Below are 24,459 nucleotides of genomic sequence, written 5' to 3'. Positions count from 1 at the left end.
CAAGAAAAGGAGATAGAATGACAGGGGGAGAGGGATGGGCACAGAGAGAGAGAGAGATTATAGCAGCACAGTCAATCTACAGTCAGCTCTTTAAAGGATTTTGTCAGTCTCCATGTTGAAAAGAGAAAACTGTTTAGACTAGCAGGAAATGTTTCCTAAAGGATTCTCTCGTTTAAAAACTCATGAGGAGAGGGACTTCTGAACCTAAAACCTCACATTGCCTCAGCGAATCCCTCAGAACATTTCAACATTTGAAGATTTTAGGACTCATAAAATCCTAGCTCCTTTGGTAAATGATTGTTTGTTTGTTTTCCTGGGCGAGTTTTGTTTACCCTGAGCATCCTGTGGGAAAGTTTGCTCTCTCCGTGTATAAACTGTAAGCTCCGCTGACTCGTGTGGATTCCAGATGGACCACAGCTGTCCGCTAAACAATTATTTTCCTTTTTTTTTATTAAATCTAGCATTTTTTCGTTTTAAAATTTGGCAGAGAGCAATAAATAATTAAACCGCAACCTTTAATTTTGAACAAGGCGAGCACTGTAGGAGCAAAATTCACCTGTGGGTTATGATGGATGGGTTTATATACATGTAATAAGCAGGGACCGCTCCCAAGAACAGCACAACATTTACAAGCATGATGACACAAAATGCTGGAAGCACAGAGCTAGGTCAGTTGGCATCTGACGAGCAAAACTTGAACTGGTTCTGTTGGGACATGTCACCAGAGCAAATCTTGTGACTTTGTGCAGATTGACAGACTACTAAAGGTTAACAAAGGGCAACTCCACCCCTCCCCCTCAACCCACCCCCCCCCCCCCCACCCCCTCCTCCAAAAGAGAGCCCAAGATGTCCACCAGGGAGAGCCAAGACAAGAAGGAAACAATTGGAAAATTGAACAATTTTAATAATTAACGATAGGGCAGGCACACGACCGCCTGACCTCCCGACCTCCTGACCACCAAATCACCTGACCTCCCGACTTCCCGGCCTCCCGGCCTCCTGACCTCCAGTCGTCGTGACAACCAAAGAATTGTTTCATGTTAGCCAAACAGTGACTTTTTAAAAATTCATTCTTGGGATGTGGGCGCCGCTGGCATTTATTGCCCGTCCCTAGTTGCCTCTTGAGAAGGTGGTGGTGGGCTTTCTTCTTGAACCGCTGCAGTTCATGTGGCGAATGTGCTCCCACCGTACTGTTAGGTGGGCAGTTCCAGGATTTTGACCCAGCGACGATGAAGGAACGGCCGATATATGTCCAAGTCAGGATGGTGTGTGACTTGGAAGGGAACTTGAAGGTGATGGTGTTCCCACTCACCGGCTGCCCTTGTCCTTCTAGGTGGTAGAGGTCGCGGGTTTGGGAGGTGCCGTCGAAGAAGCCTTGGTGAGTTGCTGAAGCTCATCCTGTGGCAGGATGCGCCGGTGATGGAAGGCTGGCAGTAGGCTATTCAGCTGTCGGGGACAATCGAGCCTAATCCCATCATCTGTGCACAAGCACCTCCAGACAAAAAAAAAATCAAAGGAAATGAAAATCGGACGGTCTCTATAATGGGCGGCCAGTCCACAGCGACAGGTTTATGCTCAGGTGGCAAGTTGACAATCTACCCCACAGTGTATTATTCTGCTACTAACATGAAGCTGGATCTAAGTGGCCTGTTCCTTTAAGGCCACAAAGTCTAATCACTATAAGTAAACACAGCTTGGGGTCAATCAGAGATGATTGCTGTTCGGAGAGGGAAGTTTGCAGCTTGGAATGTGCTTGTAAATTTTTGGCTCCAGGTCAGATAAAAACAGCAGAAATGACTGACCTTTTTTTAAAAAAAAAATGTAATACTTTGAATGCAGCATCTGAAGTGCAATGGATGCTGTGAAAACATTTATATAAATAGGGAAATAGAAAGAAAGGTTGATTGATTGATTCAGAAGGGCAAATTCAACCTAAGAATGTTTCAACTTTGTTATATTGTACATTTCCGGTTTCATTGTTTTAAACAATCTGACTCAACTGGAATCTGTTACATTGAAGCAGATCACGATGGGGAGATTTGTATCTTCCACTGTCATCATAGGATAAGCAATCAGTTCCTCCTTGGTGCCAGGGTCAAGGATGTCACTGAGCTGCTGCAGAATATTAAGGGGGGAGGGTGAACAGCCAGAGATTGTGGTCCATATCAGTACCAACGACATAGGTAGAAAGAGGGATGAGGTCCTGCACGCAGATTTTAGGGAGTTAGGAAAGAGACTAATAAGCAGGACCTCATAGGTAGTAATCTCCGGATTACTCCCGGTGCCACGCGCTAGTGAGTATAGAAATAGGAGGATAGAGCAGATGAATGTGTGGCTGGAGAGATGGTGCAGGAGGGAGGGCTTTAGATTCCTGGGGCATTGAGACCGGTTCCGGGGGAGGTGGGACCTGTACAGGCCGGACGGGTTGCACCTCAACAGAGCTGGGACCAATGTCCTCTCAAGGAAGTTCAGTAGTGCTGTGGGGGAGGGTTTAATTTAATTTGGCAGGGGGGTGAGCACCAGGATGCAGCATTGGAAGGGAGAAACAAGGTGCACAAAGAATCAGGGGAGACAGATAGCACCAGAGTAAGAAATAGTACAGTATTAGGTGGGATCAGGCTAAGAGAGAATACAAGAAAGTCTAAGATAGGTTTACAGTGCATGTGTGTAAACTCACGAAGTTGGTGAGCTGCAGGCGCAAAGAGCCACAAGAGAATATGATGTTGTGGTGATAACGGAGACCTGGCTCAAAAAAGGGCAGGATTGGGTACTAAATATTCCTGGATACAAGGTGTTCAGGAAAGATAGGGAAGGAAAGAAAGGAGGGGGGGTAGATGGCAGTATTTATTAAGGAGAATATTGCAGAGCAGGAGAGAGAGAATGTCCTGGAGGAGTCAAGGACAGAATCTATTTGGTTAGAGTTAAGAAACAATAGAGGTGCCATTACACTACTGGGTGAATTCTGTGGGCCACCAACTAGTGGGAAGGATATAGAGAAACAAATTTGTAGGGAAATTACAGAGAGGTGCAAGAACCATAGAGTAGGGATAGTATTGGTGTAAAGGGCAGAGTGGGGGAAGAATTTCTGAAGTGTGTTCAGGAGAATTTCCTTGACCAGTACGTTTCCAGGCCAACGAGGAAGGAGGCATTGCTGGATCTGGTTCTGGGGAATGAGGTGGGTCAAGTGGAGCAAGTGTCAGTGGGGGAACATTTAGGGAACAGTGATCATAGCATCTTAAGGTTTAGATTAGTTATGGAAAAGGACAAGGAGCAATCTAGAATAAAAATACTCAATTGGAGCAGGGCCAATTTCAGCAGGTTGAGAACGGATCTGGCCCGGGTAAACTGGAATCAAAGATTGGCAGGCAAAACTGTAATCGCACGATGGACGGCCTTTAAAGAGGAGATGGATCAGGTAAAGTCTAGGTAAAGTCCCACGAGGGGGAAAAGTAGGGCAACCAAAGCCAGAGCTCCCTGGATGATGAAAGTAGAGAGTAAGATGAAGCAGAAAAAGGGGTGTATGACATGTGTCAGGCTGATAATACAAGTGAGAACCAGGCTGAATATAGAAAGTTCAGAGGGGAAGTGAAAAAGGAAATAAGAGGAACAGAGAGAGAGTATGAGAATAGACTGGTGGCCAACATAAAAGGGAATCCAAAAATCTTCCACAGGCATATAATAGTAAACGGGTAGTAAGAGGAGGGATGGGGCCGATTAAGGAGCAAAAATGAGATCTACTCATTTACTAGTCCAGTAACATAACCACTATGCTACCGTACCCTGCACCATCACAGAAGCCAGTCTTCAGCTAATTCGATTCACTCCACGTGATATCAAGAAACAGCTGAGTGCACTGGATACAGCAAAGGCTATGGGCCCCGGCAACATCCCAGCTGTAGTGCTGAAGACTTGTGCTCCAGAACTAGCCGCGCATCTAGCCAAACTTTTCCAGTACAGCTACAACACTGGCATCTACCAGACAATGTGGACAATTGCCCAGGTATGTCCTGTCCACAAAAAGCAGGACAAATCCAATCCGGCCAATATTTAGGGTGGTGGATGGGGTCCCATCAGTCTACTCTCAATCATCAGCAAAGTGACAGTGCTATCAAGCAGCACTTACTCACCAATAACCTGCTCACTGCTGCTCAGTTTGGGTTCCATCAGGACCACTCGGCTCCAGACCTCATTACAGCCTTGGTCCAAACATGGACAAAAGAGCTGAATTCCAGAGGTGAGGTGAGAGTGACTGCCCTTGACATCAAGGCAGCATTTGACCGAGTGTGGCACCAAGGAGCCCTAGTAAAATTGAAGTCAATGGGAATCAGAGGGAAAACTCTCCAGTGCCTGGAGACATACCTAGCACAAAGTAAGATGGTAGTGGTTGTTGGAGGCCAATCATCTCAGCCCCAGGACATTGCTGCAGGAGTTCCTCAAGGCAGTGTCCTAGACCCAACCATCTTCAGCTGCTTCATCAATGACTTTCCCTCCATCATAAGGTCAGAAATGGGGATGTTTGCTGATTATTGCACAGTGTTCAGTTCCATTCGCAACCCCTCAGATAATGAAGCAGTCCGTGCCCGCATGCAGCAAGACCTGGACAACATCCAGACTTGGGCTGATAAGTGGCAAGTAACATTTGCACCAGATAAAATCTAGGCAATGACCATCTCCAACAAGAGAGAAACTAACCACCTCCCCTTGACATTCAACGGCATTACCATCGCCGAATTCCCCAGTATCAACATCCTGGGGGTCACCATTGACCAGAAACTTAACTGGACCTGCCACATAAATTCTGTGGCTACAAGAGTAGGTCAGAGGCTGGGTATTCTATGGCGAGTGACTCACCTCCTGACTCCCCAGAGTCTTTCCACCATCTACAAGGCACAAGTCAGGAGTGTGATGGAATACTCTCCACTTGCCTGGATGAGTGCAGCTCCAACAACACTCAAGAAGCTCGACACCATCCAGGACAAAGCAGCCCACTTGATTGGCACCCCATCCACCACCCTAAACATTCACTCCCTTCACCACCGGCGCACTGTGGCGGCAGTGTGTACCATCCACAGGATGCACTGCAGCAACTCGCCAAGGATTCTTCGACAGCACCTCCCAAACCCGCGACCTCTACCACCTAAAAGGACACGGGCAGCAGGTACATGGGAACACCACCACCTGCATGTTCCCCTCCAAGTCACACACCATCCCGACTTGGAAATATATCGCCGTTCCTTCATCGTCGCTGGGTCAAAATCCTGGAGCTCCCTTCCTAACAGCACTGTGGGAGAACCGTCACCACACGGACTGCAGCGGTTCAAGAAGGCGGCTCACCACCACCTTCTCAAGGGCAATTAGGGATGGGCAATAAATGCTGGCCTCGCCAGCGACGCCCATATCCCATGAACGAATAAAATAAAAGGCAGAGGTACTAAATGAGTACTTTGCATCTATCTTTACCAAGGAAGAAAATGTTGCCAAAATCAACGTAAAAGAGGAGGTAGTTGAAATACTGGGTGGGCTAAAAATTGATAAAGAGAAGGTACTAGAAAGGCTAGTTGTACTTAAAGTAGATAAGTCAACAGGTCCAGATGGGATGCATCCTAGGTTGCTGAAGGAAGTAAGGGTGGAAATTGCAGAAGTGCTGGCCATAATCTTCCAATCATCCTTAGATATGGAGTTGGTGCCAGAGGACTGGAGAATTGCAAATGTTACACCCTTGTTCAAAAAAGGATGTAAGGGTAAACCCAGCAACTACAGGCCAGTCAGTTTAATCTTGGTGGTGGGGAAACTTTTAGAAATGATAATCCTGGACAAAATTAATAGTCACTTGGACAAGTGTGGATTAATAAAGGAAAGCCAGCACGGATTTGTTAACGGCAAATTGTGTTTAACTAACTCGATTGATGTTTTTGATGAGGTAACAGAGAGGGTTGATGAGGGCAATGCGGTTGATGTGATGTATACGGACTTCCAAAAGGTGTTTGATAAAGTACCACATAACAAGCTTGTCAGCAAAGTTGAAGCCCATGGAATAAAAGGGGCAGTGGCAGCATGGATACGAAATTGGCTAAGAGACAGAGAACGGTTGTTTTTCAGACTGGAGGGAGGTGTACAGTGGTGTTCCCCAGGGGTCGGTACTAGGACCACTGCTTTTTTTGATATATATTAATGACTTGGGTGTACAGGGCACAATTTCCAAATCTGCAGATGACACAAAACTTGGAAGTGTAGTGAACAGTGAAGAGGATAGTGATAGACTTCAAGAGGACATAGACAGGCTGGTGGAATGGGCGGACACGTGGCAGATGAAATTTAACCCAGAGAAGTGCGAAGTGATACATTTTGGTAGGAAGAACGAGGAGAGGCAATTTAAACTAAATGGTACAATTCTAAATGGAGTGCAGGAACAGAGAGACCTGGGGGTATATGGGCACAAATCTTTTAAGGGGGCAGGACAAGTTGAGAAAGCGGTTAAAAAAAGCATATGGGATCCTGAGCTTTTTAATTGAGGCATAGAGTACAAAAGAAAGGAGGTTATAATGGACCTTTATACAACACTGGTTCAGCTACAACTGGAGTATTGTGTTCAATTCTGGGCACCACACTTTAGGAAGGATGTGAAGGGTATAGAAAAGATTTACTAGAATAGTTCCAGGGATGAGGGACTTCAGTTACGTGGATAGTATGGAGAAGCTGGGGTTGTTCTCCTTAGAGCAGAGAAGGTGGAAAGGAGATTTGATAGAGGTGTTCAAAATCACGAGGGGTCTAGACAGAATAGATAGAGAGAAACTGTTTCCATCGGCAGAAGTGTCGAGAACCAGAAGACACAGATTTAAGGTGATTGATAAAAGAACCAAAGGCGACATGAGGAAAAACTCTTTTACACAGCGAGTGATTAGGATCTGGAATGTACTGCCTGAGGGGGTGGTGGAGGCAGATTCAATCTTGGCTTTCGAAAGAGAATTGGATAAGTACTTGAAGGGAAAAAAATCTGCAGGGCTACGGGGAAAGGGTGGGGGAGTGGGACTAACTGGATTGCTCTTGTAGAGAGCCGTCACGGGCTTGACAAGCCAAATGGCCTCCTGCTGCGCTCTAAACATTCTATGATTCTACGATTCGATGATTCAGAGCAAGTGACGACAGGGAATGTTAAGAGTGAGGTGAAGCATAAACCTGCTTCCACATACATGCAGCTGTGTTTTACGTTGAGTGAGAACATGACGGACTTTAATAGCCCAGAAGTGAAGTGGACTGAGGAGAAACAACAGGAAGGGAGCGGTCTACGTAGATACATTGAGATAATCTTCACAACACAAGAGGAGAAGCAGAGGTTACACCACTGCTAATGAGTGGCCTGAAAACACACGACTATTAGATTTTAGTGGCCATTATTTAATTTAATTCGATATTGTAACTGACGACTAGACCAAAGGCAACAGTGTAATTGGACAAGATTTACACAGTCAAACTTTGGAGCGATGGGGACGAGATGCAGGGTAGGCCAAATGAGGCAAGGAACTAGATAATAAAACAACTTAAGGAAACTGAACGTTTCCAGAATGTTTGAAGAGACAATCGAAAAGAAATATCACCTGGAACTTCTGACTGTGCCATTTCTCCAGGGTTTCTGCTGATTACCTGCCGAAGTTACGGGCCGAGGGTATCGAGAGAAGCTGACGGCCCCTGTCTGCCCTCTCAGGTCGATGTAAAACATCCCATGGCATTATTTTGAAGAAGAGCAGGGGAGTTCTCCTGGCCAATATCTATCCCTCAACCAGCATCACTAAAAACAGATTATCTGGTCATTATCACATTGTGGGAGCTTGCTGTGCGTAAATTGGCTGTCAGGTTTCCGACATTACAACAGTGACTACACTTCAAAAGTACTTAATTGGCTGTAAAGGTCTTTGGGACATCCTGAGGTGGTGAAAGACGCTATAGAAATGCAAGTCTTTCCTTGCGCCACACGATGTTCTACTGACAGATCAGGAAGAACCCGGTTCATCGCTGATCTCTGCTCAGTCGGTGTTGTGAGCAGACTGAGGATGCAGAATTTCAGCAAGGAATTCCCCTTTCTATTCTCTGTCCAGCGAATCTTTGCTGGGGAATATCTTACGGCCTGTAATTGCTCAGCTCTTCTGGTGAGGGAGGGCGGCTGAATGGCATGGAGTCTGGTCCACCGCGTCCCGGCCTACGCTAGAAATCCCCATTGGACCCTGTAAGAGGCAGCACCTCCATCTATCCACATATAAGGTCATTGACACTAAAGGCACTCTCCAAGTTGGAAGTTTCCTCAATCAGGACTCAATGCATGATTGGCGCAGTTACACCTGGTCTCATCAGGTGCACCTGACCTTGGGGTGGGGGGGGGTGCCGGTCAGGCTGAGATTAAGGGTTGGGGTCCACTCGGGCATCTGAAATGTTCTTCTAGGGGGGGACCAAGCACGCTACCTCCACGCACCGCGCACGTTTCCTGGGGTACGCCACTGATGCGGCCACACACCACCAAAGGCCACGGCCACCGCCCCCCCATGACCTTCCAGTCCCTGGTGAGAACTGGATTAGGTTTGTAGATGATGCCCCCGCCAGTTGAATAACCTGCTGACGTTCACTGGTGAGGACTCAAACTCAAAGGATGGTCATTCGACCGAGCCGTCGGACAGCTTCCAGCACCCATGGAGCCAACGCCATCAGGGAAATAAATCAGCTCACCGTGCGTGGGGGGTGAGGAGAGCATTGCGTTCGCCTGCGATGCCTCTATGGTCCAATAGCCTGATGGCGCACAATGTCTAGACTCAGAAATGAAGAGCGGCCATCTGGGTGGGGCGGCAGAGGTCATCGGGGGTCATCACGGGGGAAGGCAGTGAAAGTCGGGGGAACACTAAGCGGATCCTTTAACTGATTTATTGTCTGTTTAAACTACAATTTGAAACCCGTTCAAATTCCCTCCGCCAAAAGCAGTGATAATGAATTCCTTCTGTGTATACAGAGCCACTAATAAACTCAAAACTCTTCTCCACCAGACCTCACAAGAAGACTGGTCGTGCAAAGGATGCAGAATGGGACACAGAGAACTTACGTTCAACGTAGTGGGACAAATGCTTTGGGGATTCATGTGAACCATCCCAAAGTAAATGCCCGATGAAGAGCTCTCTCCCTCTACAGTGCCTGCTAACTTAAGAGAGGGTCTCACAGTGATGATTCTCAAACCGGTGATTCCTCTGTGGCTGAATAGCCAACTGCATTATGCAGGGTCCCAGCTACAAACACTGGACAATGCTGCGTTAGCTGATCGGAGCGAAGGGCTATAAATTGGCCTCTTTAAGAGGGTCTTAAAAGAGGAGTGAGAGAGAGAGAGAGAAGTAATTCCACAAAGTAGGACCAAGACAGCTGAAGACAGGGCCGCCAATGTTGAAGCAAAGGCGGGAGAGGGAGGGGGAATTCACAGGAGGCTGGAGAGACTCTCCACCAGAGGAGATTGTTGGAATGGTCTGTGGTCGGTTTTCAGATGGGACGAGCTGTCACACGCAGCCCCTCCCTGCCTTCTCCTTCCGATTTATTTTGGACACACAAAATAACCACAAGCTGAAGATAGCTCTGGCTTTTGGAGGTGAATGATTAATTGTTACATGTTGCAGATAGATATTTGCACGTTTGAGAATTCCACGAATTCACTGAACTGTGCGAGGGGGAGCCGTCCTAAACCACAGGGTGAGGTCATTAGCAAAGCTTTAGGAACGTCACAGAAAACTGCATCAACGAGTATTTTTATCATTATGTAAATCCAGTTCACAGACACACCCAATCCTTGTTCCCACCGAGAGCTACTAAGGTTAACCACAGATTATTTACCTTTCACTGAGTGGCAGGGGACGATATGCAGCGGTTGTGGTAACTGGACTAATAATCCAGAGATCATAAGTTCAAATCCCACCATGGCAGCTTTAATTCAGTCAGGTCAGTACATAAATTCAGTTTTAAAAAAAGCTGGTATCTGTAAAAGTGACCATGAAGCTGTCGGATTGTCGTAAAAACCCAACTGGTTCATTGATGCACTTTACAGAAAGAAACCTGCTGTCCTTACCTGGTCTGGGCCTATATGTGACTCCTGTCCCACACCATCGTGGCTGACTCTTAACTGCCCTGTGAAGTGGCCTAGCAAGTATCTCGGTCCATCACCACCTTCTCAGGGCAACTGGGGATGGGCAATAAATGCCAGACTTGCCAACGACACCCGCACCCCCGAGGATGAATGAATTAAACTCTCCAGGGATCATGTGTTGGAGCCGTTCTCTATCAGAAGTTGATTTTGTTTCTTTGTGTTTTAGCAATGCTATCCTGGAATTCAATCTTTTTTCCTCGGACAATTTCCTGGCTTCCTCTCCTGAAACCATTGACTCCTCACTCAGAGTATGGTCTCCAGATGCTGGGAGCTGTCTAATGTTCCCCGCCATCTATTGTGCGAGAGTCCTGTCAGTGTGTCTCCGTGGGCTATTCTACTGCTGGAGGCGTCTGAGTCCAGGCCCTGTCCTCACTGGATGTCCACACACTCCAGGCGAGCAGCAACCCTGTTCCATTTTACCCTCCCTTAACCTCAGGGGCGTTGTAACCTCAAATGTAGCACCCCTGCCTCTCCCTTGACTGAGATCAGCAAAGTGGCCACAGGACAGGGAGCAAACCTGAGGCCTTCGTAGACTGTGCTCAGTCGGACAAATCCAGTGAACCATCCGGGGGGGGCGGGGAGGGGAGGGCGAGATGGGGGAGGGGAGCGAAGCTGGGAATCTCGAGCCATTTCACACCTGGAGGGTCAGTTTTGTGACCGAGCCCAATTAATCCGATTGCGCCTCTCTGTCTCACAGGCACTGATCCCCACTTCTTTGTCTTTACAGCTGAGCAGGAAGTACGGCCCGGTGTTCACCGTCTGGCTAGGACCCCGGCCAGCGGTGGTCCTGTGTGGCTTCGAAACTGTAAAGGAAGCCCTGGTCGATCGAGCAGACGATTTCGGAGCCAGAGGCACGGTCCCGTCAATCAGGAAGGTCACGAATGGATATGGTAAGAACGGGGATCAGACCGGTTGCCCAGACAACCCAACCTGATCCCTGACCCTTGACCTTTCTCTGTTCCCTCCTCAAACCCACCCCCGCCCTCCCAGACATGTCTTTCAATGGATGCAATGTCCAGTTCCACCCATATTTCCATGATGCTGTACCTTACGTTGGCTCCAAGTGCTGGATGAACCAGGTCTCTCGCAGTTCTGTAACATCACCCTTCTTCTGTCATACAATCATAGAAAGGTTACACTTCAAATGGAGGCCATTCAGCCCATCGAGCCTGTGCCAGCTCTTAGTAACAGCAATCCAGTTCATCCCATTTCCTTGCTCTTTCCCCGTAGCCTTACAAATTTTTTCCCTTCAAGTATTTATCCAGTTCCCTTTTGAAAGCCACAATTGAATCTGCCTCCACCACCCTTTCAGGCAGCGCATTCCAGATCCACTTGCTGAGTAAAAGGTTTTTCCTCATGTCGCCTTTGGTTCTTTTGCCAATCACCTTAAATCTGTGTCCTCTGGTTCTCAACCCTTCCGCCAATGGGAACAGTTTCTCTTTATTTACTTGATCCAAACCCTTTCATGATTTTGAACACTTCTATCAAATCTCCTCTCAACCTTCTCTGCTCTAAGGAGAACAACCCCAGCTTCTCCAGTCTATCCACGTAACTGATGTCCCTCATCCCTGGAACCATTCTAGTAAATCTTTTGTGCACCCTCTCTAAGGCCTTCACATCCTTCCTAAAGTGCGGTGCCCAGAATTGGACACAATACTCCAGTTGTGGCCGAATCAGTGCTTTATAAAGGTTCATCATAACCTCCTTGCTTTTGTACTGTTTGCCTCTATTTATAAAGCCCAGGATCCCGTATGCTTTTTTAATCACTTTCTCAACCTGTCCTGCCACCTTCAAAGATTTGTGCATCTATACCCCTAGATCTCTCTGTTCCTGCACCCCATTTAGAATTGTATCATTTAGTTTAAATTTCCTCTCCCCGTTCTTCCTGCCAAAATGTATCACTTCGCACTTCTCTGCGTTAAATTTAATTTGCCACGTGTCCGCCCATTCCACCAGCCTGTCTATGTCCTCTTGAAGTCTATCACTAACCTCCTCACTGTTTATTACACTTCCAAGTTTTGTGTCATCTGCAAATTTGGAAATTATGCCCTGTACACCCAAGTCCAAGTCATTAATATATATCAAATAAAGCAGTGGTCCTAGTACTGACCCCTGGGGAACACCACTGTACACCTCCCTCCAGTCCGAAAAACAACCGTTCACCACTACTCTCTGTTTCCTGTCTCTTAGCCAATTTCGTATCCATGCTGCCACTGCCCCTTTTATTCCATGGGCTTCAATTTTGCTGACAAGCCTGTTATGCGGCACTTTATCAACCGCCTTTTGAAAGTCCACATACACCACATCAACCGCATTGCCCTCATCTACCCTCTCTGTTACCTCATCAAAAAACTCAATCAAGTTAGTTAAACTCGATTTGCCTTTAACGAATCTGTGCTGCCTTTCCTTTATTAATCCACACTTGTCCAAGTGACTATTAATTTTGTCCCGGATTATCATTTCTAAAAGTTTCCCCACAACAGAGGTTAAACTGACTGGCCTGTAGTTGCTGGGTTTATCCTTACACCCTTTTTTGAACAAAGGTGTAACATTTGCAATTCTCCAGTCCTCTGGCACCACCCCCATATCTATGGATGATTGGAAGATTATGGCCAGCTCTGCAATTTCCACCCTTACTCCCTTCAGCAACCTAGGATGCATCCCATCTGGACCTGGTGACTAATCTACTTTAAGTACAGCCAGCCTTTCTAGTACCTCCTCTTTATCACATTGTAGCCCATCCAGTATCTCAACAACCTCCTCTTTTACTATGACTTTGACAGCATTTTCTTCCTTGGTAAAGATAGATGCAAAGTACTCATTTGCTACCTCAGCCGTGCCCTCTGCCTCCGTGCGTAGATTTACACGGTTCCAATTCCACACACGTGTTGTGGGGATGAAACTGTTCTATGCCAATACCATGGAACCAGTTCATGGTGAAATCAAGGGAACAGAAAATCAATGCGATGTAGAACACTACGAGCCCATCTCACAATACTGGCATAGTCCAATCTCACCCCCTCCTAAGATCATTACAAAAAGAGGCTGATTTTTTTTTCCTCTTCATTTATCATTTCTCCTTTCTCTTTTGCCCTTTTCTCTTTCCCCTCCTCCTGCCCCTTCCGACATTAAACCGGCAGCCACTTTCTCTTAGGGTGCAGCCTTCCTCGGGCGCAGTAGCCTGGTGGTTGTGGTGTTGGAGGAGTAACCCAGAGAGGGTGAGTTCAAATGCTGAAGAAAAGGTGGGAGCTAAAGTTGATGTGTTGTGAATGTTAGACTTTCGAGCCTTTGGCCAAGGGCACATTCTAGCAGCACGTCTGTCTCCTGCCATCGGTGTCTGTCAGGTTAATCTCTGTTCACTGTCAACTGTCTCAATATTATGCTCCCAGGGGACGTATAAAACCACTGAGTGCAGAATACAAGCCTCAGACATCACCTCCGACTTCCCCACCCTGACTTATAAAGGGAAGCTAGATAAATGCATGAGGGAGAAAGGAATAGAAGGTTATGCTGATAGGGTTAGATGAAGTAGGGTGGGAAGAGCATAAAAACACTGGCATAGACCAGATGGGCCGAATGGCCTGGTTCCGTGCTGTAGATTCTACGTTTACCACATTCGCCCTCTCCAAATGAATTTACCAATTCCTGGAATTGATTCCTGGGATGAGAGGGTTGTCCTATGAGGAGAGATTAAGTAGAATGGGTCTATATTCTCTGGAGTTTAGAAGAATGAGAGGTGATCTCATTGAAAGGTATAAAATTCTTAGAGGGCTTGACAGGGTAGATGCTGAGAGATTGTTTCCCCTGGCTGGAGAGTCTAGAACTAGGAGGCGTAGTCTCAGGATAAGGGGTCGGCCATTTAGGATTGAGATGAGGAATGATTTCTTCACTCAGAGGGTTGGAATTCTCTACCCCAGAGGGCTGTGGATGCTCAGTCGTTGAGTATATTCAAGACTAAGATCGATGGATATTTGGACACTAAGGGAATCAAAGGATATGGGGATAGGACAGGAATGTGGATTTGAGGTAGAAGATCAGCCATGATCTTATTGAATGGCGGAGCAGGCTCGAGGGGCCTTATGGCCTACTCCTGCTCCTATTTCTTATGTTCTTATGTGCCACTTGTAGGCCCAGTTCTCAAAGGTGAAAGGTCAGAGTCTAACCCGACTCTCCTTGTCCTTCAATCTGCCCAGACACGCAGTTCTGTTTGGACCTGGCTCACCATGACCTGATTCGGGTACAGCTAGAGACGGATTGACCTGGCGTTAACCCCGGGGTGGGGGGAACTCTGCATGGATTCTCCTGCTCGGGCGCTGTAATGTCAACAGAGGGAGCCACGGAAACCCCCGTAAAATGGCCGCCCACTCTGCTTGCACATGTTTCCTCCCCCCGGGATTCTCCCGCCGAGGCGGAGGAGCGGGAGAATCCAGGCGGAAATTCGACCCCGCCCTTCTAACAATGCGAAGTGGGGCTTTCCGGATCATGGCTGCTCTCTTCTCCCGCAGGCATCGCCAGTAGCAACGGGCACCGCTCGTGCCTCCTTCGCCGCTTCGCGGTCGCCACCCTGAGAGACTTCGGGAAGGGGAACAAGACGCCGGAAGACTTTGTCCGTCAAGAGGCGGAGCATCTGGTGGAAGTGGTCAGAAAGACCAAAGGTTAGTAGCTTCTCTTACACCACAGCAGACTGCCAACCGAACACCAATTGCGCTCAACGCTCACTCCCTCAACCCACAGACCGTGACCGTCAAGGTCGGCTGTGTAGCTGGTCCCAGTCGAACAACGTCTAGAACCCTGTGTCCCGCTGAGACTCTGTTTATTCTGGGAGCTCTGCTACTAACTGATTCCCATGGGTTTCCTGCCCTGCACCCCCCCCAACCCCAAAATTTTCTCCTGTCGTCACCTCACTCTCTTTTTTTTTTGTGTGTGGGGTACGGGTTCCCCCAAAGTGCCCATCCTTCACGTGCTCACCTGCAGAGTGAGTGTGGGCTGGATATTCCACCACGGAGGGCATCGCAGTTGAGGCCGATCCTGCTCTCGCCCAGTGACGCCGGATATGGCAACAACAATCGCTGCACAGCGATCGGGCACAGCCACTCAGACAGAGGTCAAAAAGAAAGAACTTGCATTTACATAGCGCCTTTCACAACCTCAGGGCGTCCCAAAGTGCTTTACAGGCAGTGAAGTACTTTTTTGAAGTGTAGTCACTGTTGAAATGTAGGAAACGCGGCAGCCAATTTGCGCACAGCAAGATCCCACAAACAGCAATGTGATAATGACCAGATAATCTGCTTTAATGGTGTTGGTTGAGGGATAAATATTGGCCAGGACACCGAGGAGAACTCCCCTGCTCTTCCTCCAAATAGTGCCATGGGGCCTTCTACGTCCACCTAAGAGGGCCTCGGTTTAACGTCTCATCCGAAAGACGGCACCTCCGACAGAGCAGCACTCCCTCAGTACTGCACCGGGAATGTCAACCTAAATTTTGTGCTCAGGTCTCTGGAGTGGGACCCTCTGACACAGAGGAGAGCAGATAATCAGGCTCAGCTATGATTTCCCCCGTGGTTGAATAGGCTACTCACAATTGAAGACTGGCCACTCGGACAAGTAGTTGAAGTCAACGGAAATAAAAATCAGGAGAGATGTAGTACGGGCTGCCGACTCGCTATTATCAACCATTTTACACTGGCAGACAAAGTCACGACTCTCCCCATTGTACGTGGAATGCCTTGGGGTGAGCTGTGGATGTGATGTATAAATATCTCAATGCAAGGTCCTTTATTCTCATTTCTCTTCTTATAAGCTGAGGGCTGCAGGAGCTCAATTGTTATCTTTTGTTGTTGAGTTGCCACATACTGTGAGACACTGCGACTTGAAGAGCTGAACCTTTGACAAATAATGGTATCGCTTTCAGTTAAGGCAGGGCGGAGAACACAGCGTGCATTGAGAAAAAAAACGTTTACACCAGGTCTACAAATATCCGGCCTCATCTGGATGTTTGCTCTTCAAGCTGTTAGACGCCCTTACACAGAAATCTCTTATTTTAAGGCCTTCATCAGAAGCACTTTCAGGAAATTACTGCTAAAATGCTTCAAAATTATTACCTTAGTAATATTGTGAGCAGCAAACATGTCATTTTAACTTTTTGGCTTTAAGTGTAAAATGGGCAATATCGTAGAATCTTACAGCACAGAAGGAGGCCATTTGGCCCATCATGCGTGTGCCGGCTCTTTGAAAGAGCCTATCAGATGTGTTAATTACTGGACAGGAAAATCGGGCAGGTGGATAACGGGCGGCCAATCTGATGTCACCTACTTTATCCAATCGGCCAATCCGAAGTTGCCTGTTTTATTCTATTGGCCAATCCGATGTTGCCTGTTTTATCCAATCGGCCAATCCGAAGTTGCCTGTTTTATCCAATCGGCCAATCCGAAGTTGCCTGTTTTATCCAATCGGCCAATCCGATGTTGCCTGTTTTATCCAATCGGCCAATCCGATGTCACCTACTTTACCAAATCGGCCAATCCGAAGTTGCCTGTTTTGTCCAATCGGCCAATCTGATGTCACCTGTTTTACGCTATCAGCCAAAAGTTCAAATTACTGCCACGGTAACTGCGGATAAATAAGCCTTAGCCCCTCCCCCCAACTCATGACGCTCTCCGACGTCAAGCAATACTCCACTAACCAAGTCACACTTTACTGTTCCTTATTCTCTCACCAGAGTCGCCCTTTGACCCCACGTTTCTGCTCACTTGTGCCACGGCTAACATAATGTGCGCCATTGTCTTTGGGAACCGGTTCGATTACACAGATGCGAAGCTGCTCACCCTACTGGGCATGATCACAGAAAACATGAGAGTCATTAGCAGCCCGTGGGGGCAGGTAGGTCGACCAGCGCCGCTGATTCCTCTCCATCTGCTTTTATCTGTTACTTGCTCAACAATACGTGAATTGCTTTATTTTATTACCTACCAATAAGCTCTGACCTTTGAACTCACCCCCGGTCTGATGGTGACTCCTTGTTCCAGCACATTCACCACCTCCCCCCGCCCCGCCACAGCCTGAGGTTGATCCCCCTACTACCAGAACTCACCCACATTTTCAATTCACATCTTGTTTCTTAATTCACTGGTACATTTTACATCAAATAGAATAAATGAAGGGTTGCTGGGAGCTCCAAGCCCAGAATAAGGAAAATCAAACAACAGCTCACCCCTCAACACGCAAACCGGTTCACCCTCATAACACGTTCCTCAATAAAGACCAGAAGGATGAATGCAATAACTGCAGATTCTTTAATGGCAAAACTTTTATAAACTTTACAAACATTCTGTTTGTCTAAATTCTCTACATCTGTTCAGTGTGAGAGTTGTCTATATGTTCAGTGTGAGAGCTGTCTATACATTCAGTGTTGTGGAGATGCCGGTGATGGACTGGGGTTGACAATTGTAAACAATTTTACAACACCAAGTTATAGTCCAGCAATTTTATTTTAAATTCACAAGCTTTCGGAGATTTTCTCCTTCCTCAGGCAAACATTTGCCTGAGGAAGGAGAAAATCTCCGAAAGCTTGTGAATTTAAAATAAAATTGCTGGACTATAACTTGGTGTTGTAAAATTGTTTACAATATACATTCAGTGTGAGAGCTGTCTATACGTTCAGTGTGAGAGCTGTCTATATGTTCAGTGTGAGAGTTGTCTATATGTTCAGTGTGAGAGCTGTCTATATGTTCAGTGTGAGAGCTGTCTATATGTTCAGTGTGAGAGCTGTATATGTGTTCAGTGTGAGAGCTGTCTATGTGTTCAGTGTGAGAGTTGTCTATGTGTTCAGTGTGAGAGCTGTCTATATGTTCAGTGTGAGAGCTGTCTATACGTTCAGTGTGAGAGCTGTCTATATGTTCAGTGTGAGAGCTGTCTATGTGTTCAGTGTGAGAGCTGTCTATATGTTCAGTGTGAGAGCTGTCTATATGTTCAGTGTGAGAGCTGTCTATATGTTCAGTGTGAGAGTTGTCTATGTGTTCAGTGTGAGAGTTGTCTACGTGTTCAGTGTGAGAGCTGTCTATATGTTCAGTGTGAGAGCTGTCTATATGTTCAGTGTGAGAGCTGTATATGTGTTCAGTGTGAGAGCTGTCTATGTGTTCAGTGTGAGAGTTGTCTATGTGTTCAGTGTGAGAGCTGTCTATATGTTCAGTGTGAGAGTTGTCTATGTGTTCAGTGTGAGAGCTGTCTATATGTTCAGTGTGAGAGCTGTCTATATGTTCAGTGTGAGAGCTGTCTATATGTTCAGTGTGAGAGCTGTCTATATGTTCAGTGTGAGAGTTGTCTAAGTGTTCAGTGTGAGAGCTGTCTGTAGGTTCTGTGTGAGAGTTGCCTATATGTTCAGTGAGAGAGTTGTCTATGTGTTCAGTGTGTGAGCTGTCTGTGCGTTCAGTGTGTGAGCTGTCTATATGTTCAGTGTGTGAGCTGTCTATATGTTCAGTGTTTCAGCTGTCCATATGTTCTGTGTGTGAGTTGTCTATATGTTCAGTGAGAGATTTGACTATATGTTCAGTGAGAGAGTTGTCTATATGTTCAGTGTGTGAGCTGTCTATATGTTCAGTGAGAGATTTGACTATATGTTCAGTGAGAGAGTTGTCAATATGTTCAGTGGGTGAGCTGTCTGTAAGTTCAGTGTGACAGTTGTCTATATGTTCAGTGTTTGAGCTGTCCATATGTTCTGTGTGTGAGTTGTCTATGTGTTCAGTGTGTGAGCTGTCTATATGTTCAGTGTGAGAGTTGTCTATATGTTCAGTGTGAGAGTTGTCTATATGTTCAGTGTGAGAGTTGTCTATGTGTTCAGTGAGGGAGTTGTCTATGTGTTCAGTGTGTGAGTTGTCTATATGTTCAGTGTGAGAGTTGTCTATATGTTCAGTGTGTGTGAGCTGTCTATATGTTCAGTGTGAGAGTTGTCTATATGTTCAGTGTGAGAGTTGTCTATATGTTCAGTGTGAGAGTTGTCTATGTGTTCAGTGAGGGAGTTGTCTATGTGTTCAGTGTGTGAGTTGTCTATATGTTCAGTGTGAGCTGTCTATATGTTCTGTGTGTGAGTTGTCTATATGTTCAGTATGTGAGCTGTCTATATGTTCAGTGTGAGCTGTCTATATGTTCAGTGTGTGAGTTGTCTATATGTTCAGTATGTGAGCTGTCTATACGTTCAGTGTGAGCTGTCTATATGTTCAGTATGTGAGAGTTGTCTATATGTTCAGTATGTGAGCTGTCTATATGTTCAGTGTGAGCTGTCTATATGTTCTGTGTGTGAGTTGTCTATATGTTCAGTATGTGAGCTGTCTATATGTTCAGTGTGAGCTGTCTATAGGTTCAGTGTGTGAGTTGTCTATATGTTCAGTATGTGAGCTGTCTATACGTTCAGTATGTGAGAGTTGTCTATATGTTCAGTATGTGAGCTGTCTATACGTTCAGTGTGAGCTGTCTATATGTTCTGTGTGTGAGTTATCTATATGTTCAGTATGTGAGCTGTCTATATGTTCAGTGTGAGCTGTCTATATGTTCTGTGTTGAGCTGTCTATATGTTCTGTGTGTGAGTTGTCTATATGTTCAGTATGTGAGCTGTCTATACGTTCAGTGTGAGCTGTCTATATGTTCAGTATGTGAGAGTTGTCTATATGTTCAGTATGTGAGCTGTCTATACGTTCAGTGTGAGCTGTCTATATGTTCAGTATGTGAGAGTTGTCTATATGTTCAGTGTGTGAGCTGTCTATATGTTCTGTGTGTGAGTTGTCTATATGTTCAGTATGTGAGCTGTCTATACGTTCAGTGTGAGCTGTCTATATGTTCAGTGTGAGCTGTCTATATGTTCAGTGTGTGAGTTGTCTATATGTTCAGTATGTGAGCTGTCTATACGTTCAGTGTGAGCTGTCTATATGTTCAGTGTTTGAGCTGTCTATATGTTCAGTGTGTGAGCTGTCTATATGTTCAGTGTGTGAGCTGTCTATATGTTCAGTGTGTGAGCTGTCTATATGTTCAGTGTGTGAGCTGTCTATATGTTCAGTGTTTGAGCTGTCCATATGTTCTGTGTGTGAGTTGCCTATATGTTCAGTGTGAGAGTTCCCTATATGTTCAGTGAGGGAGTTGTCTGTGTTCAGTGGGTGAGCTGTCTATGTGTTCTGTCTGAGAGTTGTCTATATGTTCAGTGAGAGCTGTCTATATGTTCAGTGTGAGAGTTGTCTATATGTTCAGTGAGAGAGTTGTCTATATGTTCAGTGAGAGAGTTGTCTATATGTTCAGTGTGTGAGCTGTCTATATGTTCAGTGTGTGAGTTGTCTATATGTTCAGTATGTGAGCTGTCTATATGTTCAGTCATGATGTGGAGATGCCGGTGATGGACTGGGGTTGACAATTGTAAACAATTTTACAACACCAAGTTATAGTCCAGCAATTTTATTTTAAATTCACAAGCTTTCGGAGGCTTCCTCCTTCCTCAGGTAAATGTTCAGTGTGAGCTGTCTATACGTTCAGTGTGAGCTGTCTATATGTTCAGTGTGTGAGCTGTCTATATGTTCAGTGTGTGAGCTGTCTATATGTTCAGTGTGTGAGCTGTCTATATGTTCAGTGTGTGAGTTGTCTATATCTTCAGTGTGTGAGTTGTCTATATGTTCAGTGTGTGAGTATTGGTATTGCTCCTTTCTGGAGCACTTGATCCAGGAATCGGCCCATCTACATTCTAGATGAGTCTTATTATGTACGAGCTGCTCTCTATCTGCACCATAGGATAAACTCACCGACCCCCATGCTACTGGGGTCGGGGGGGGGGATCAGTGCTAGAATGGAGTGCGGGTTGGGGCTGCAACTACGACATGCTAGCACCGACTTTCCCCGACCCTCGCACCCTTTCAAATGGAGCGTGCTGGTGGGAGCACAGGGTGGGTGAGTCCCCTTAGCTGGGGCACACTGTAACTACCTTCTGTCAGTTTCTTCAAATAGTCCCAGTTGCGTTCTCCACGTGCGAGGCACAGATGGCTGTTTGTGTCATTCAGCAACTGGGTCGAGAGCTTGCGCCTGTTTCTCATGCACCTTCCCACATCTGTAGCTCATCTTCCATCCTCCTGTCACTCCAACATATCTCACCGTTTAATGACTCAGTCCCCATTGCCATGACGACATTAATAACTCCCAATCAGAATCATCTGGGATGCCCTGACAAGATCCCAATGGTAACCAGTTGTGGCAGCCAGCAACACCTCACACTGACAGTCACGTTTTGGGGGCCTGGTTGGAGCATCAGCATTCCCCGAAAAACGTTAACACAGGCCAGCCCCCTCTTTTCCCTCCGCCCCCATGACACTGCCCCGAATGTACGGGGCCAGGTCACTCTCTCCCTTCCAATCCGCTTCCAATGCTGCGGCTGGATGGTGGCCCCTGTAGGTGGAAATTCTCATCAAAACAAGGGCCATGGTTACCCTGGGTTCCAAAGTACAGCAGCACACAGAAGGGAAGGCAATTGGGCCCAGTATGTTAGCAGCCAGACCGGGGTAGAAGCAGCACTGAGCAGTTGCGGGAGGAGGACGAGATGGTTGGCAATCCTGCCCCACACAAACAGTCCCCCCCCCACTCTCCCCATGGTGCTAAACACTACGGTGGATGTGACAGTCACTCGTTTTTGTTAATGGTCCAATTTCCTTCTCTTCTGCCTTTTCCGCAGCCCTCAATGGTGTCTCCTGTTGGGATAGGATTGGCTCAGCTGTACCTTCCTCAAGTGTCTAGTGTGAATCTAGGCAGCGAGTGTTGACATTTGGCACCATGAGGGGTATCAAGGTACTGGAGCCACACTGAAGCCAAGAGTTACACCCCTACACTGGCTGAGATCAGCTAATTCAGCACGGAGGGACATTCTAGGTTAATGTAGCTCAGTTACCCCCTATACAGTGTAGTTAGCTACTTAAGATGTCAGCTGTGGCTCAGTGGGTAGCACTCCCACCTCTTGAGTCAGAAGGTAATGGATTCAAGTCCCACTCCAGAGACTTGAGCACATAATCCAGACTGACACTCCCAGTGCCAGTACTGAGGGAGTGCTGCACTGTCGGAGGTGCCATCTTTCTGATGATATTAAACCGATTTCCCCCGTTTGCCCTCACATGGACGTAAAAGATCCCACGGCACTATTTGATGTGGAGTTCTAGCCAATATTTTTCCCTCATTATCACATTGCTGTTTGTGGGATCTTGCTGTGCACCAAGTGGTTGCCGTGTTTCCTACATTACAACAGCGACTACACTTTCAAAGTACTTTATTGGCTGTAAAGCGCTTTGGGACATCCTGAGGTTGTGGAAGGTGCTATATAAATGCAAGTCTTTCTTTAATAGTTCATGTCAAAACATCTGTGTAAAAAGAACACTGATCATAAACAATATCCAGTGACACGAAATAATCGAGACTTTATTCTCCCATTATTTGACCTCTGACTCTCCCCAAATAAGGCCAAATAATTGCTGATAAGGTTAGATGAAGAGGGTTGGGAGGAGGCTCATGGGGAGATAAACGCCGGCATAGACCAGTTGGGCCGAATGGCCTGTATCTGTGCTGTAGACTCTATGTAATTAAGCATTTGTTATATTTCTTTCTACAGCTGTATGATTTGCTTCCAAACCTTTTGGATTATCTGCCGGGCCCTCACAACCGGCTTTTCGAAAATGCAGCTAAAATAAAAAGTTTCCTGAGAGAAATGATCCAAAATCACAAAGACAAGCACACCAAAGGCAGCACACCAAAGGATTTCATCGACAGTTTCCTCATCAAAATGGAGGAGGTTCGTAAAGAGGTTTTGAACAAACTCTGTCGGCAATGATCTATCACTGAATATCTTTAATGGGGTCTCTGGGCTTTGGACTGTGGAAGGGTTCACTAACTCTGACTCAATTGAAGAAGAGTCGCTTTTCGATAAATGAAGGAACATTGGTTTGAGTTGGAAAAGGAGCAATGGTTCAATTTGTTTCTGAGACAGAGACCGGGGGCAGTTTTAACTAAACCCGTCTGTCAGGAAACTGACAGGATCGGGTGCAATGCTGGCTTTACATCCTGCGATTTTACTGTCTGTTGAAGTCAATGTGGAGTAATATTGGGCAGGATGTGAAACCAGCATTCCTCCCGATCCCATGGGGTTCCTGCCCAGCAAGTTAGGTTAAAATCGACTTCCCATCTTCCCCCCCCCCACCACCTAGAGATTTTATTTTTGTTCTTACATTCTGACACTCTTAACTGCCCTCTGAAGCTAACAGCACCTGCACCACACCGACTGCAGCAGTTCAAGAAGAAGGCCCACCACCACCTTCTCGAGGGGCAACTAGGGAGGGGCAATAAATGCCGGCCTCGCCAGCGATGCCCACATCCCGAGAATGAGTAAATGAAAGCTTGAGGTATCCCATGGCACTACTGGAAGTAGAGCAGGAACATTCTGCCAACATTTACCCCTCAATCAACAGCTCCAAAAAATAAAAAATACGATGAACTGTTTGTTTATTTTATTTGCTGTTTGTGGGAGCTTGCTGTGCCCAAATCAACAACAACTTACGTAACAACAGTGACTACACTTTCCAAGTACTGCGTTGGCTGTGTAGCACTTTGGGACGTCCTGAGGACGTGAAAGACGCTGTATAAATGTGAGTTCTTCCAATAATGATGTTATTACAGTAAACTACTTATTGGCATCGCCAAGGATACCAACGGCAATAGCTCAGTGGGCGGCATAGACGGAGCATGATCAGCTGACCTCCGCCCAGGAGGTCATGAGAGATCCCTATCGTTCATTCCCCCAGGCTAGAGGACGGGAAACACTGTCCAGGACTTCTCCATACCTGCTTGCTACCCAGTGACTGCTAATTGTAAAATGGATCTTGCAGAGGGTTGGGATTGGGCTCAGCTCTGATACCCAACTTGTGCACCTGCCGTTTGTCAGGCAGGGCTCGTCAACAGTGTGATAACGCCAAGCCGCTATTTTCTTTTCCTCGCAGGAGAAAGACGATCCCAATTCTGAATTCAATGATGAGAACCTTCTGCTGTCCACGTTTAATATATTTCTTGCCGGGACTGACACCACCAGCTCGACCATGCGATGGGGGCTCCTGCTATTCCTGAAGTATCCAGAGGTCCAGGGTGGGTATGAACAAGAACAAAGTCATTGCCTATTCTGCCCCCCTCAAAAAAAGGTCCAAGGCAAACTTTTCCACTGTTAGTTAGCTCAGTGGTACCATGGACAAGATACCTTTAGGTTATGAAAATCGGGGTGGGCGGGAGTCAGGCCTAAC

General features: G+C 46.6%; 1 protein-coding gene across 3 annotated transcripts in view; it reads left to right on the top strand.

Annotated features, from left to right (window-relative positions):
• The window catches only part of LOC137306045 (cytochrome P450 2F3-like), a 65,598-nt gene that overhangs the window by 5,900 nt on the left and 35,239 nt on the right, over positions 1–24,459 (top strand). For all 3 annotated transcript variants that reach the window (XM_067975075.1, XM_067975076.1, XM_067975074.1), the window contains exons 2-6: positions 10,893–11,055; positions 14,671–14,820; positions 16,884–17,044; positions 22,785–22,964; positions 24,166–24,307. In XM_067975075.1, the coding sequence (XP_067831176.1) occupies positions 10,893–11,055; positions 14,671–14,820; positions 16,884–17,044; positions 22,785–22,964; positions 24,166–24,307 (796 nt within the window). The remainder of the gene's footprint in view (positions 1–10,892; positions 11,056–14,670; positions 14,821–16,883; positions 17,045–22,784; positions 22,965–24,165; positions 24,308–24,459) is intronic.

The sequence above is a fragment of the Heptranchias perlo genome, chromosome 41, assembly GCF_035084215.1.
Source record: "Heptranchias perlo isolate sHepPer1 chromosome 41, sHepPer1.hap1, whole genome shotgun sequence".
Classification (NCBI taxonomy): Eukaryota; Metazoa; Chordata; class Chondrichthyes; order Hexanchiformes; family Hexanchidae; genus Heptranchias; species Heptranchias perlo.
The sequence above is the reverse complement of the archived record's forward strand: the minus strand, read 5'-3'. Positions and strand labels throughout refer to the sequence as shown.